This window comes from Cygnus olor, chromosome 10, assembly GCF_009769625.2.
Source record: "Cygnus olor isolate bCygOlo1 chromosome 10, bCygOlo1.pri.v2, whole genome shotgun sequence".
Taxonomy (NCBI): Eukaryota; Metazoa; Chordata; class Aves; order Anseriformes; family Anatidae; genus Cygnus; species Cygnus olor.
The window spans coordinates 6,084,017-6,100,527 of record NC_049178.1 but is presented as its reverse complement, the minus strand read 5'-3'; the positions used below and the strand labels follow the sequence as shown (position 1 = coordinate 6,100,527).

At 35.1% G+C, this 16,511-nt stretch overlaps 2 protein-coding genes across 4 annotated transcripts in view; one reads left to right on the top strand and one right to left on the bottom strand.

Annotated features, from left to right (window-relative positions):
- LOC121075679 (centromere protein P) overlaps window positions 1-16,511 on the bottom strand; it is a 138,826-nt gene that overhangs the window by 105,663 nt on the left and 16,652 nt on the right. The gene's annotated exons all lie outside the window — the stretch shown is intronic.
- Window positions 1,918-15,089, top strand: OGN (osteoglycin). The gene is made up of 7 exons (XM_040569192.1): window positions 1,918-2,146; window positions 2,805-3,057; window positions 7,326-7,410; window positions 10,175-10,333; window positions 10,882-11,084; window positions 11,629-11,724; window positions 12,300-15,089. The coding sequence occupies exons 2-7, from the start codon at window positions 2,890-2,892 to the stop codon at window positions 12,438-12,440; spliced, it is 852 nt and encodes a 283-aa protein (XP_040425126.1). The 5' UTR covers window positions 1,918-2,146; window positions 2,805-2,889; the 3' UTR covers window positions 12,441-15,089.

The window sequence follows — 16,511 nt, the reverse complement described above, 5'->3', positions numbered from 1 at the left end:
CATGAGTGCTGGGATAACAACAGTGAGTATGCACACTACACAACATTTTTGTGGTAAGTGTACCTGTGAAATCTTGTGATACTGATTAACACTTTTGAAGACATCTTCTGCAGAAGCTATTACAAAGGTCTTCAAATATTATACATCCTCTTCTCTTGTAGATCCAAGCAAGTAAGAGCTTTCTTGCATTAACACATTTTCAATGCTTTGGTTATCTAGTAAGCATCCCTTATTTTTAATAGTATGTGCAGAAAAAAATAGGCTATTCCATATACATCGCTGTGAAAACTTCTAGGGCTTCAGTACTTATAAAATAAATGCACTTCTAATGTTATGTCATGTTGTCAGTTTCAATACTCAGTATTTTCACCTTAGAATATTTATCCTTTGATTACATTCAAGCACTGAAAAAAAAAAAAAAAAAAGGATTTTCCAGAGCCAGATGCTGGATATTCAGTGGGGTGGGGAGGGGAAACAGCTGATTGGAAAGAGATCAGCTGCAAAGAAGAGGTGCTATTATTACTCCTGAAACATGCATGAGACCATGGGAGATAGTAAGGTGGAATTGATATGCTGCAACTTTTCTGCCTTTTCCCCAGCAAATCTACCTTTTCTGCTAGGTAGCAGTCCTTTAAATTGTAAGTTCCTACATAATGCAGTGGAAAACACATTATTATCCTAGCCACAAAACTTCAAAACTTTTGGTTTTCTTATTGTTCCACCTGAACAGCCATCAGAATGATTCAGAGTCCACTTTCCATTATTACTGACATTGCTCCCTTTATATTTTTAGTTATATACTTACAACAAAATCATTACTCTAGAGCAAGCTGCAAGTCCTAACTACAACATTGTTTAAACTGCATATGAACTAAACAAAAAACTTTTTTCTTTTTTTAAATCTTTATAAAAGCCTAATGAGTTCAGAAAATTGCAAGTGATTATAAACTGGAAAAAGTTTAGACAGCAAATGGCTGTTGCCACTCTCCAATTTCCATATTTACTAACGACATCTGGTTTTAAACAAGACAGAACTTCCAAGAAAATCTATCCAAATAGGCCTACTGTTTATCTCCAATATTATCTAGCTGATAGTGCTATCATATATATATATATATATATTTAAATGAAGTCATGAAAATATTAATCTGAATATATTCCCGATAGGTTTTATTCCTACATACTTTTTAAAGACTTAGAAAAGCTACTTTGTAAACATAGAAGTTGGTCATCTGGCTTCCATTTATGCAGACTGCCAAAAATACATAATAAGGAAAAGGATGGGGGAGGAAGAAATGCATTAGAAATCTAGAGTACCACTGCTTCTATTTCATATGAAAATTCTACACCTGGATGGTATTTACTAAGCTATCTATAGAACTGAAGCAGAACTTCACTCAAATATTTATTGTGAAACCCAATTTATAAATAAATTGTGTAATAAGTCTTTCAATTAAAAATTTAGACATGGATTACTCATCTGAAAATCTCAACACATCCCCCACCCTGCCCCCATCAAACTCTAAACTGCCCCCATCAAACTCTAAAAAGTATTTTTTGTTTCCAGAACCCTTCACACAGAAAAGTTTCGACTTCTTACCTAGGTGAAACTTCTCTAAACATATACAAGTTGTACTGAAACATTTTATCAGTCATAAAAATGTGACTAATACATTATACATATGTTTTGGCTCTACCTCTGTCTCAGTCAGAAAGCAGCTGCTTTGTCTCTTAGCTAAACCATTAAACAAAATGGGTAACACATGCCTTGTTATAGACCTCTAGTTTGCACAATTAATATTTGATTCAGAGAAAAAGCCTTAACAATTATAAAGAGTAAATCACCACATAGCAGAAAACCAACACTTTAGCAAGTGGGATGAACTAGACAGATTTAACATTTACAAATGTTATTCAAAGTACAACCCCCTGCTCCAGGATATTACCTCTTACCCTAGGGACAGAACGCTGGCAAAGCATTTTTTACCCCATGGAAAGCACTTTTAAGACTGTCAATCTTCGAAGAAGTATTCATTGCAGCATATGTATTTCATAACTTTACTCTTTTATCAATCTACTGTGGGTTAACATATACATATCTGGTTTTAGGACACAGTCACAGAAGAATTTGGAATCTACTAAAACGGTAGGTGGATGTTTTTTCCTAAAAGAATATTAACCTAAAGTATACTAACCTAAGGCTTAAAAAAAGCACTTGATTACAACAAGCAGGAAAATATGCCGTGCAAAGATTTATTTTTAAGAAGAACTGCAATTGTATTTAAAATGCTTTTAAATTATGTTTGTAGCCTCCAACCCAACCCCAGTTGTGTACAACCTGTAAAATATTCTGGTGTGTGTGTGTGTAAAGTTATGTTGTGCAATTTACTTTCAAATGTAAAGGCAAAGGCAATGAGAGAATGATTTTCAAACCTAAATGCTTTATAACAAATATCGATATCTTGACAGCAGGGAAAAACCTCTCTTGGTTTAATCGATTCAGGTAAATACATGCCAAGTGTTTTGTAAAATGCTTTACAAAATCCTCCTGACATTGCCAAAAGCACTACTCTGGGAAACAAGCAAATGTAATTAAGATAATATTTTCCCTTACTAGTTGGAAAAGGCTGTTTGTTATTTCCTATTTTCTCTACACGTTAAGAACAGTTTTTATAATGCTGGAGTCTAATTAAAGAATACCAAGAGTTAAAAGTTGTTCCATGTTCCTTATGCGTTAGAAACCCCTGCCAACTAGTTCTCTAGGCTTTAAATATTGTTTTGACGGATTGCATTTTCATTTCCAGTCACAAAGAAAGTATTCTCCATAGTCAACACACTAGCAGATCTTCATCAGCTCTGTGCAAGCCAGATCCACTGTTCTGTGAGAAAATGAAGACTTTGCAGCCTACTTTTTTTCTGTTTGTGTTTGTACCTTTGGTGAAGTCAGCACCACCTATACAGCAAGAACCATTCAAGTTTTATGAGTATGATACAGATGTTACCGTGGGAAGCCTGATCCAACAAGACTATGAAATGCAGTCCAAGGATATAAAAAAGGTATTTATCTTATCAGTTTAATATTTTAATTGCTAAGCATTATATGAATGAATAAGGTGTAACATGCATGTATGCAAGTTTTATGGAGAAGTCTTATAATAATGGCAAAACATACAACAGTTTCAGATAAGGGAAAGTCACTCCAATTAAAACCACAAAAATACTACCCTTGCTACGATTTGAGAAACCCACAAAAGACTTGCTTTTGCAAGTAAGAATATAGCATCGTTTTAAACTCTGCTGTAGTTATGTACCTACTACTTTCAAGTTTCATGAAGAGCATGTACTAGCATACTAGCTAAACAGTTTGAGTAATGTTGTATTAACAAAATAAGTTTAAATTAAAAGCAAGGAGGTTGACTTTATTTAGTTGTGTTTTTTTTTTTAAATAAAAAATAACACTTGAAACAGTGCTTTTTATTGTATGCAACCTGTCATCATAAATCACAGTTTTCATTTGATTCAAACTATTACTTGGTTGGATTTTTTTTCCTTTTTTTTTTTCCCCTGGTCTTTTTTGCCACTCGACAGTTTAGTAGTCCTAGGCTACTATAGAATGTCCAGTCCTGTTGTAGTCACATACAGTGTTAACACTTTCAGACTCTTAAACGCTGCAATAAAAATGTGTTATGGCACTCACCAGCACCCCCAAACGGTCAATTCTGAACTGTTTTGCTATGTGCTCCACATACATGCTTGTTAATTTAATCACTTAAACGTAAGACACAAAAATAGAGATGAGTTAAAGTGCAACAGCCTCAGCTGAAAGGCACAGTAAAAACCCTCATCCTTCTGTTCCAAGCGGATCTGACAGGACCTAAGAGATGCACAGAAAGAGATACGACATGTTATCAGACAGGTAGGAAAAAAGCTAACAATGATTGTCCTAAAATTAGCTGCCAAGGAAAATGACATTTCTAAACAAAGTGGTAACTACCAGATCTGGATATTAATAACTTCAAGGTAGTTTTTATCAATATTAACTGTACTTGTTACAGTAGTAGTCTGATAAACAAATAAAAGGGGAGAACAGAAGATAATTGTTATAAGTAATAAATTCCAGTACATCTAGAGAAAAATCACTTCTGCATATATTTTTACTATTTTTCAAATTCTACTTAAATTATGGCTTTCTAGTATTAGACTAAAAATGGCAGCTCAATATTTATAGTAAAAATGCCTAATTCATTTCTGAATCTGACATCTGCCACAGTGACGCAGTAACATGTTTCATAAACCTCTGATAAAGAGGCCACTTAAAATGAGTCAACAGATAGGTGACTATCTACTCAATAAGCAAATTTTAAAAAGCTCCACATCAATTTTAACAGGCTAGGCACAGCATAAAATGACATTTACTTCTAAAATCATTTTAATAGGAATATGCTACTATTTCAGCAAAAAAGAAGAATAAGGAATATACTGTATACCTATAAGGAAATAGTGCCAGCAGATATGCCACAAACCAATCAACGTCTGTGCTGGCAGCAGTATACACTAGAGGTCTACTGAAGGCCAACAGTTCTGCTTAGGATAATTCCAGGAATGCAATGGGTCATTATTTCCATCAGGTCAGTCCTCCAATGACGTGTTCTCATTGCAAAATAATAAATTAGTTCCTTATGTGCAACAAATACATCTATACAAGTTCCAAGGTTCCCAATTTAAAATCACTGGATATGCAAGCAAGTCTTCTATTCACTTACAATAGAAATTCTAGCTTCCAGAATATTTCAAGCATTAACTGTAACTGAAATATGTGCCAACAGTTTCTTCAAACATGCCCAGTCAGAAAAGCATGACACAGTTAACTCCTTACTCTATTCTCAATCAATAAAAAAAAAAAAGGAACTGGAATTTTTCCTAAAAACAGAAGTACCATCTACGTTTGTGTTTGTAATCAAAAAAAATGAAGTGAACTTCAGCGTAGTATTCAGCAAAAGGTAATCCAAGCCATATTCATTATAACATTAATTGTTTGAAACAACAGCCTCTCCTGTCCAGAGATTTAATATACTAGAAATCTAAAATCATGAAATCTTGATTTCCACAACAGGACGAACTATCCAATTAGGCACCATCATGTGTCTGGACTAAATTATTCCATTGAGTATAAACATTCAGCTTTATAGAACACCCTTGTGTGGTATCAGGATGAATCATTCATTTACTTTGCCAAAGTTTTAAAGATATTTAAAGTGTTTAGATATCAAATTGTAACCTGGTTTTGTATGAGGAACTCATGTTTGCAGCGTCAAGTGCAAGAGGCAGGTGGAATTTAAGTATGTAAGCAGGTCAGTATTTCTTCAATGTATATCCTATATATGTAAGTAATTAAATTTCTGCAGCTATAATCCAACCAATCTTTTGCACCAGTATTCCATGGCTAGGAATTTCTATAGCTGACCAGGAAATATTGCCAATATACTGGTTATTTCTGCTTTTATTTGGCAGGCTGGGAATATATTGTTTGTGTATTTAACAGTATTGTGTAAATAATCAGTTTTATTCTTTTGTTGACATTTCATGCTTTCAGAAATTAGTTGTGCGCTGTATCCTGTAAAGAACTCGCATGCATATTTGTTCTCAGATCACACCTCAAGTAGGATATTGTATTAGAAACCTACAGCTGGTACATATACTATGTCAGCAAACATTTTTCACATAAGCATATTAAAGCATATTAAAAGCATCCCTTGTGAGCCAAGCACACTACAATAAAAGTGCAATTGTTCTGCATCTATACCAAAGTCTCTACTGGCATCAATACTTCAGTCAGAATCATGTTTTCACATGCCTAATTGACAGAACTGTGCAAACTAAACATTTTTGCAGAAACATTTTTAAAGATTTGCTGTTTGAGTCTTCTAACTTTTCAGCTTACACTCCAACTTCTCTACACCAAATACTGCAGATCTTTTACCCTACACAGAAGCTGCTGAACTGTCATTAGCATTCTAACTCGTGGAGAAATGTTCTGCTATAACAAACCAACCTATCCCAAACGTTACAAAAAAAAAAAAACACTTGTAAAAAAAAAGGGCCATAGCCTGGATAGAGAGACGCAGGGGCGAGCCAAGTGATGGATGATTCACAAGCTAAAAAAGGGTCAAAATGACAGAGGCTGGCCAAGATACTTGTTTCTCAAGCTCAATGGTTTTATATTGCTAAATACAAAAATTCCCACTAATAAATAAAGCAAAGTTGGTACCAAAAGTAAACCGACAGTGTTACTTTCGCATTGCTGTAGTAGACAAAGAGTGTGCTACATGCCTGAATGAGGAAATTAAAAAAAAAATGGTTCTCTTGTGAGCAGCCACAGAAGCTCTCTTCAGTTACTGTACTCAGGCCAAGATCCCGATCATTAAGCACATTAAAGAAAAATGTTCTACACACCTGTTGATGTACTTCTCCCCATGTGTTGTTGGTAGCCAAGTAGACCAAGAAGCACATTGTCTTACTCTGTCCTACAAGTATGACCCATCAAAAAGACAACAAATGATGCTAGCTAAACACAACTGCTATGGACAACCTAACGGGCCCTCCAAACTTTAATACATGCAAGCCATAATATGACTTGCTGTAAGGGGAAATAGCATGTAATTAAAGGTCCTATCATATTCAATGAAAACCTATAATTTCCTGCATCACTAAAGACTCTGTCTGTTAGCAGCTCTGGTTTAATAGAGATTTAAGGGCATTTAACAAATATGTACTGCAAAATTTCAGCCAATACCTGAAACGAACATGTTTATAAACCAAGTTTCTGTGCAACTGAAAAGTTTAATAAATATCTCTATGGGGTATTTTAGATAATTTTAAATGCAAGGAAGTGTTGGGATTCTTTTTTTTTTTTTTTTGGAACACAAATAATTTAAATTATAGTTATAAGAATCCTTTCAAATTTTGCATTATGCCTTCTGCAAAATATCCTGTCTTCAAAAGTGCAGGTTTTTGTAGACACTCATAGCTTACATATTCCTTCCCCATCACAGGGTTGATATTTTCTCCCCTCCCGTGCCCCCTTACGGTTAGTGGTCTTATCCAAAGAACATTAGCAGCAACATCTTCCCTTTTTGCCTTTCAAACCACAGAGCTCACATACAAACGGGATAATATATCATCTTAGTCATCCAGTGTGTAAGAATAATTTAAAAATTAAATGTCACAAGAAGATGTAGGAAGCTCATTTGAAAAGATGTGCTATTTAAGACCCTTGTAATACTGTACTTATTGTTTTTTAAAATACCATTTGCTCTCACACAAAGGATGCAACAAACGTTTCCCTTGACACTGCCCTAAGACTGCAAGGGGATGACAGCGAACGCAGTGTAAGACCAACAAAGGATACAAGTAAGTTAATGGATACGGATACTGTAACATGCAAACTCTACAAAAGACTCTTTTAATATAAAAATTGAATATACAGAGGATGACAAGGAATATAGAAATAATGTTTTGATCTATGAACATCTTTCATATCTCCTATGGAAAGTCTTCTAAACTTTTGCCTCTGACAGAACAGGTTAATAAATCAAAGTATCTTCAGGTAAACACTGAATACACAACACAGCTTATAAGAATCTCTCTAGACTTACCCGTTTGTATTTACTGAAGAGATGTACCCACATTAAATAAGCTAGGCAATACAATCAAGAAAAGGAAAATATATACCTCAATATAGTCCACAGTTTCCCCAACTCGCTATGAAATATGTTTAAGTTAAATAGCTTAACTTGAAGAAATTTCTGTTCTCACAGTGCACATCTGATGACCATGGAAGTCAACGTTTTATACATCCTTCACTTTTTGTTTCTGCTAACATGTAAAACATCCAAAAATGAATTGAGATGTAAATGAATTTGGGCATAATATGATTCCTAGGACAAAAACAGTTAAAATACATCAGGAACAATCTTCCTACTGGCTCTGAGGTGTATTGTCCAGAAGCCTCCTAACGAGCCATGATGATTTTTACATGTAAAAAGAAAAAGCTGTTTTCTGACAGAGCACAGAAAAGAGAGAAACATTTTGGGTCTATCTGTGATACCACAAATGATTCAGCAAGACCATTGGAGTGTCAATCTGCACTGATGTTTTAATCATAGGGATTAGCTATTGCCAAATAGCATCTGTCAACAAGCCTGCATCAAAAGAGGAACAAATCTGGGAAAACCCCTGAGTTTCTATTCAGACAAGCATAGAAACTGTTGTATTTTAGATAGCGATACCATTTTTTTCCACAATCTCCCCCCTCAATAGAAGACAAGAAACCGAATCAAAAAAAGCAAACTGGGTGGAACTCAAAGTATAATGGGTGGTAACATTCACAAAGTTAAAGCTCCAAATGTCAATCCCATTTTCTGCAGTTCCTTTGTGAGAAGAAGGAAAAAAAAAAAGTGCTCTAGTACACATACTGGTTTGGCCCAGTACTGACTATTTCAATAACTCTTCAGACTGGGGAAGATCCTTTTGTGCTATGCAGTTTTAACAGACTACCTAGCAGTATGAAACTGCTCTTTACTACAGACCAAATTGGAAGCCAACCAAAATCTCACAGTATGTAGGTAACAATGGTGACAAAACTGGATTCAAAGCCGTATTTGTTATATATATGTGAATATTCCTGTCATAAAGAATTAGCACAAATAAGAAATGAATAATAGTTTATTAACATTTATGACAGATAGGACAAGCCATAATAGACTTAACTGTGTTAAAGGAGATACAGAATGTCTCTCATTACTTAAAATTACAGCTATAAAAAAACTCAGTAACAGATTGCTTTAGGCAATTATATAATCACCACCACTAGAGTTTTTATAAAGAAGATTAGACAAAATAGTAGCTAGGAGTAACACAGAGTATACATAACCCTGCCAGAAATGCTCCAGTGCAATTATAATATCAAATGTGGCCACTTTCAGATATTTCTCCTGCATGGCTTTCTCTTTTGAAAGCAATCACAGAATCACAGAATTGAAGGGGTTGGAAGGGACCTTGAAAGATCATCGGATCCAACGCCCCTGCCAAAGCAGGTTCCCTAGAGCAGGCTGTCCAGGTAGGCGTCCAGACAGGCCTTGAATATCTCCAGAGAAGGAGACTCCACGACCTCCCTGGGCAGCCTGTTCCAGTGCTCCACCACCCTCACCGTGAAGAAGTTCTTTCACATGTTGGTGTGGAACTTCCTGTCCTCTATCTTGTGGCCATTACCCCTTGTCTTGTCCCCACAAACCACTGAAAAGAGGTTGGCCAAATGCCCGTCTCCCACACCTCAGATATTTATACACATGGATGAGATCCCCTCTCAGTCTTCTCTTCTCCAGGCTGAACAGACCCAGGTCTCGCAGCCTTTCCTCATAGGGAAGATGCTCCAGGCCCCGTATCATCTCTGTGGCCCTCCGCTGGACTCTTCCCAGGAGATCCCCGTCTTTTTTGTACCGGGGAGCCCAGAACTGGACACAGTACTCCAGGTGAGGCCTGACCAGGGCAGACTAGATGGGGAAGATCACCTCCCTTGACTTGCTGGCCATGCTCCTTTTAATGCATGCCAGGATCCCCTTGGCCTTCTTGGCCACCAGGGCACACTGCTGGCTCATGGCCAACCTGTCGTCCACCAGGACCCCCAGGTCCTTCTTCTCAGAGCTCCTCTCCAGCAGGTCATCCCCCAGCCTGTACTGATACGTCCAGTTGTTCCTTCCCAGGTGCAGGACTCTACACTTGCTCTTATTAAACCTCATTTGGTTTCTTCCTGCCCATCTCTCCAGCCGGTTCAGGTCTATGGTTCTAAATGGTTCTAAAGATTACATTTAACATGGCCAAAGAGTTGCAGTCATCAAATTCACAATGCTCTACACTTAAAAATGAAATAATATGGATTAATAGCATTCCAAGACAAGCTCAGTTAAGAACAGAGAATATAACACAAGGAAATTATGCATGAAAGAATACAAAAACAGACAAAAAAAATCAGGGTATTAAATCTTTGTGGAACTTGCTGCTAGTAGAAAAACTAAAAATTTAATAGAGGTGAAATCTTAAAAGATACCAGAAAAAAATTGTTTTGAATATTAGTTGAATAACTTTTAACTGTCTACTCAAAATAATTTGTTTTCAGATTTACCTACTTGTCTGCTCTGTGTGTGTTTAAGTGGATCAGTGTACTGCGAGGAAATAGACATCGAAGCTGTACCCCCACTGCCAAAGGAAACAGCGTATCTATATGCACGATTTAATAAAATAAAAAGGATAGCAGTCTCAGATTTTGCTGACATTAGTAAGTAATTTGTAATGATAATGCATTTGTTGATGTCCTTTAATATTATACCAAAATAAGATATACTTTATATTTTGCTAGGTTATGCAATGTGTATTACTTAATTCAGTGCTTGTGCTAGAAGAGCAACTGCGAAGACAATATGGATAACCCGCTTTGGCCCACATATCCATTTTAATCAAGCAACAGGGTGCTAAAAGTCAAATTTAACTGTCTCCTGGCCAGTCTTAAATGACCATGTATATTTCCTTCCAGTGCTCCAGAAATCTCTCCCACCTACTTCACTCTATGACACTGCAAATTCTACCATGATCTAAAATCATGTTTTCTCTATGCAAACAGGAAGGATCACATATGTGTATATATATAGTCTTAATAATGAGGAAACCCCAGCGTGGATTTAATTCACATTTTGTGATCTACAAATGCAAATACTAATAGGATAGTGCAGCCATTGTCATTGTAACATCTAACATAAAACCATGCATGTTTAGTATGTTACGCAACTACAAATTTGATACTTAAGTTTCTATTTCTTTTGTGTATAGCTACTTTGAGAAGAATTGATTTTAGTGGAAATAGGATAGAAGAAATTGAAGATGGAGCCTTTTCAAAGCTTCTGTTATTGGAAGAACTTTCTCTTGCTGAAAATCGGCTTGTAAAACTTCCTGTTCTACCTCCCAAACTAACAACATTTAATGCAAACCAAAACAGAATCAAGAGCAGAGGAATCAAAGCAAATGCTTTCAAAGTAAGTAGAAGATCACAATCTAGGCAACCAAGGTAAATAAAAGGAGTATACCATCACTGGGATTTTCCTGTGTTTTTGTGATCAAAGAAACAGACTAGGACAAAGAAGCTTTTCAGGTTTTTTGTTTTTAAGGCACTCTGGAATAATACTCCTATGCACACTGGCGCACTCATGTAGTAGTTCATCTAAAAATTCTTGTCTTTAAGATATAATCCTACCTACTTCCTTTCTCTCTCACACACAAAGAAATAGTGGATTCAAAACTAATGGCTCAAATACAAGTCTGTGGATGACATAAATGTATTAAACAAGGATATATATTTATAGTGGTGTCAAGTTTTTATAACCAGTATGCCAGCACTGAAATTTCCAGTACATAGAAGGCCTGTGACTTTCTTGGTACAATAGGATTCAACATTCACAGCAAAATATTTCCTGTTAGATCACGTTATAGGCTTTCTCTGCGCTCAGAAAAACATAGATGGCTTAAAACAGACACAATAGTAAGCAATATCAGCAATGATTCTCTCTTTCTTTCCACTAGAAGCTGACAAATTTGGCCTACCTCTACTTGGGACATAATGCACTGGAGTCTGTTCCCCTGAACTTACCAGAGAGTCTGCGTATTCTTCACCTTCAGGTATTTCTGAAGTATTTCCTTAACCTTATATTATAAAAAGACTTAGCTGCACAAACCAATCTCTACTTCCTTCTAAAACAGTTTAAACTGCAGTCGTGCTACAGTTGTCTAGTGCTCCTCCAAATAAAACAATTTAGCTCTCATCTGTTTGGCCACAACCAGTGTTCAACGTGCACATCCTCATTAATACACAGGAGGAAAAAGTAGTTAAGACTTGAAATAATTCTCTAGAATAAAGTAAAATTTAAGTACCCTTACTGTCAGAAACTCTTAGCTAACTACCATGCAAAAATTTCTTATTAGCTTTTGTATACCAAGTATAGGAAATGGTGTAAAAAAAAAAAAGCAATAATCTTTTGTCAACCATACATTCCAAACCTCAAATTGTTTATCAGTTAATTGATTGGTTTGAAGAGACTTGATGCCTACCTATTTTTAACACAATCAATCTCAGTGACAATAAAATTGGAGGGAATAAGAATAATATTACAGCTTGGCAATTCTCTAACTTATGTCTGTGTATGCGTGTGTGCATGCGTATTTATTTAAAAATGAAAATTTGTTTTGTTTTGCAGTACAACAATATTACTACAATCACCGATGACACATTCTGCAAGTCGAACAACACACGTTACATCCGCACGCGTATGGATGAGATACGGATGGAAGGCAATCCGATCCTCCTGGCAAAGCACGTTAATGCTTTTCCTGCTTGAGAACATTGCCTGTAGGGACATACTACTAGTCACTACTTCCATAATTATACATGCCAAAATTCAAGCACGGTAACAAAAGATCATTCTTATTGCTGTTTACATGTTTATATCCTCTCTTTTGCTAATGCAGTTTTCCCTACATACCCTGAACTTTTTCCTACGTTGAAATGGAGTTCTCCTCTAAAATAACTATTTCAAAACAGCCATTTAATTTAGGAGTTACAATGCCACCCATGCTTTCAGATTCTTTTGTTGACGAAAGCATAAAAACGTGTGTACACATGCATGTGGTTTCAACTTTTAATTCACTACTTATTCTTTACATGTAGGGAAAATCATGTAACTGCTTTTTCACATTCTTTATCAATTTCCAGGACAATCACCACATTTTACTTTCAGATAAACACAAACATTCTTCGAACAAGCTACACAGGAAAAATACATTTTAATTCCTACCATACTTGCTTTGATCTGAAATGAAACTTTTTCAGCTGACCTTCGGAAGTGCATAGAATGAAGTTGCATATGAAAGAAAGTTATGTTTAGACTCAGAACTTCACAACGTTTAACTTTATTAAAGCTTCCTTGAAAACTTGATTAGTGGAAAATGAGAAAAATTCTTATCTAGGCTTAGTGTACCTAGCAACAAAGCAAGTGGAACATTTCAAATGTGTCAAATGTTCTTCTAATATTTTTCTTTCAAAAATAATCTAAATACAGTTATAGATATATATTACAATTGAATGTATACATATATACGCATTCAATTGTATATGCTACATATAAATATTTGTACACATTTTTGATGGAAATATAATATATATATATATATACACACACACACTTTGTTCAGCTGTGCTCATATGAGTCAACTTTAACTTCCCATTTAAATACAATGGTCAGCATACAGCATGGTACGACAGAGTACCTTTGTTATTAAGACATGATATAAACTGAGCCTTGTTCCACCACTTTTTCTTGACAGGAAATGTGACAATATAATTAACAGCAAAGCTGAATTAACGCTTTTACCTGTAAATGAGCAAGATTTCAACTAGAAGTCAGTACAAAGAAACAGAAATACCTTTGTACAGAAACACGTTCACTCATTACACAAAAATCACATTAAATCTTTAAAAAGAAAAGCTGATTCTATCACTGATCTAAAAATAGTGCTAACCCTGAGCAAATGAAACTAGCATAATTTCACTCAAGTACTTTAAAACAATCTATTCAAAAGAGAAAACAATGTGTGCAGACCTCAATAATCCGTTCACCTAAAACTAGACATAATTTCTTTCAGAACACAGTGTTTCTAATTACACAAATATACATTTCTTCGAACTTGGTTTCTCCCCTCAAATACCTACCACAGGCTTAAACTCTTCAAATAAACAAATGCCAAACAAGTGCTAGTACTATTACCGGATCAACTTCATACTAACTTTGAAGCTAGTGTAGACATCTAATTTGTAGAAATAGTTAAGCACCAAATGCATGATGTATTAATACCACCTAGAATACTGATTTTATAAGGTATTTTGTATTAATTATGTCTATCTTATTTAGCTAAGCCTTGATTTGTTAGCGCTTGTGCTCTGGGGAATTATTAATAAATTCAAACTTAATTTTGAACATACTGATGCTCTGCCACTAAGAGTGTTGAGATCTAAGAGACTGTAAGTCACTTTTTAAGGTTAAGTGACTATGTCAAGCATCAACTGTGGGTTCATTGTTCTGGAAAGAGTATGCAAATATGAAAAGCAAGACAAATATATTTTTGCCCTGAACCCATTACTCAAAAAAGGCATAGCAGTCCCCATTTTTCCAGTTTAAATTATTTTAACAAGAAATTCCATTTTCTTAGTGCTTCTGAGAACAAAAAGTCCTACAGTGAAAATAACATTCGATTTTCATTTTTCCCATCTAAGTCATAAAATTTTGATATTTCCAGGTGTTTAGCAAAAAGATAAACAGCCCCAAAGCATATCAAAATACATTCCAATTTCAATCCAAATTTATACCAGGAAAAAAATAGAAGCCAGCAATTCTCTCATCCCTATTTGATGAGATGAAGTAAACACAAGTTAAAAGCCTAAGTAGTGCCTCTGATCTTATTCTCATTACAAATCATTATTACTAAATAAAGCTCTAATATTAACGGAGTCAATAAATATCAAAATTATTCCTGTTATTTCCCTGTGAAAACAAGCATGTGCATACACATGTATAAACAGGTGTATGCACATTTATGTAATACATGCACACACAAACACTCTAAGATCTTACTACTACCACACCATTAATTTTACATTAAGTTGTTGTATATATTTTTGAAAAGGTACTAGACATCAACAATAATTCTAATTTAATGCTCTTAATATTTCGTGAGTAAACCACAAGTAGGCAACTGGTATCTTCTGAAAGCCCCACACAGACAATAAATTATCTGATATATTTTAATTTACTTTTCCCCATTCACAGCAAGTTAAAACATCAAAATATTAAGTGAGAAGGGCTATACTACGCAAGATTTTTTGCCTTCTGTTTTTGTGACCTGTATTAATATCAAGCTGAATGTACACTGTTTTTTCCCCATTACTTAGTTCTAGTCTGTATTTCCAATAAAACTTGAATTTTTTTCTTGTTTATCAACTTGAATAATCTGCTCTACCAACAAAGCCTACATTTTTGAGTTATGCAGTCTCATAGCAGACTATGGGTGTGCCTAGATCAGAAAATTATTTATAGCTGTAAATCCATTTTCTAAACACTTACTGTGGCAATGCAGCAAGACCTGCCATACAAGTTATATTATATGACTATCACAGAGAGGGGGGGAAAACAAAACACACTAAGCTAGGACTTCTGGGACACTTCAATCACCTCTTCAAAATTTATTTAAAGCACTACCTTGTAGATTTTTTTCTGTACTCAAAGATAGGAGTAGCAGCAGAAGGTAGTAAAGGTATACTGAACTCTTTTTGTGTGTGTCTGTGTGAAGCATGCATATGGCAGACTAACCTGTTTCAGTAAAAATTCACAACTGCTTAGGCTCAAAGGCAGGGAATATACGATGTAGAGCACAATTTGTTTACAACTGAACATTGCTCTATGCAAACCTACTTAAAGCTGCCCCTGTTCTACAGAATAGCCTACTTATTGTCAAATATATATGACAAGCAGCTTTTTTGCTTAATCCAAGTTATTTGTCCCACAATTATTCTCTTTAACTGCAAAAATGCACTACAAAACTGCCATTTTTGATGATCAACTTCATTTGCAAATTGCAATAGTCATTCATCTCAAATCTCCATTACTACTGAATTATCCATTCACTTCTACTTTATTGCTTCCTTCTCAAGTACCAGAGCTAATAGAAGGGGGTGAAAAATCCACCTTTCCTGCTTTTATGCTATGACAAAACTATTAGAAGCACCACCTATTTCTACCTAATAGCCTGGGTAATTTTCTTTTCAATAACTAAAGAATAAAAAATATAAAAGCCAAAAAAACACCCCAAGTCTGTCTTCTCTCCAATACTGTTTCCAGTTAGCTGGATGTATACTTGAAGTCTATCAAGCTGGTAGTAAGAAAAAAAAATCCAAAGTTTAATATTGTTATTAAAGTGTGAATATTTACAGGATAAGACTATTCATTTATTTTATGCAGATGTTAAAAGCCACTCTTAGCCACTTTCACAGAATTAAACACAGGATATTGTTACAAATGCATATATTACCCTTAGCATCCAGCTTTGAACACTTTTTGAACTGTCAGATTTGATCCACCATGCCTTTATTAATTTTCTCATCTCAGAAAGCCTTCTACTTCTAAATGAAATTATTACTAATGCTGACATAAATAAGGCAGCCTAAGAATATCTTCATAGGACCATATTCAATCATATCCTCCCAAGTTTGTCTGCCTCTCATCACCGTCTTGGTCAATTAAAAAAGTAACTTTAGGAACAGTATTTGTAACATTGATGTAAACTAGTAGCATACAATATATGTACAGAGATACATTCACTGAAGACATAGATTGAAGACTGAAGACATTTCACTGAAG

What these genes read in the sequence shown, in the direction of transcription:
- OGN (XM_040569192.1), top strand. Translation starts at nt 2,890, where the DNA reads ATGAAGACTTTGCAGCCTACTTTTTTTCTGTTTGTGTTTGTACCTTTG. An exon ending in AGTCCAAGGATATAAAAAAG is followed by an intron (nt 3,058 to 7,325) that starts GTATTTATCTTA and finishes TCTCACACAAAG; the next exon opens with GATGCAACAAACGTTTCCCT. An exon ending in CTCAGATTTTGCTGACATTA is followed by an intron (nt 10,334 to 10,881) that starts GTAAGTAATTTG and finishes TTTTGTGTATAG; the next exon opens with CTACTTTGAGAAGAATTGAT.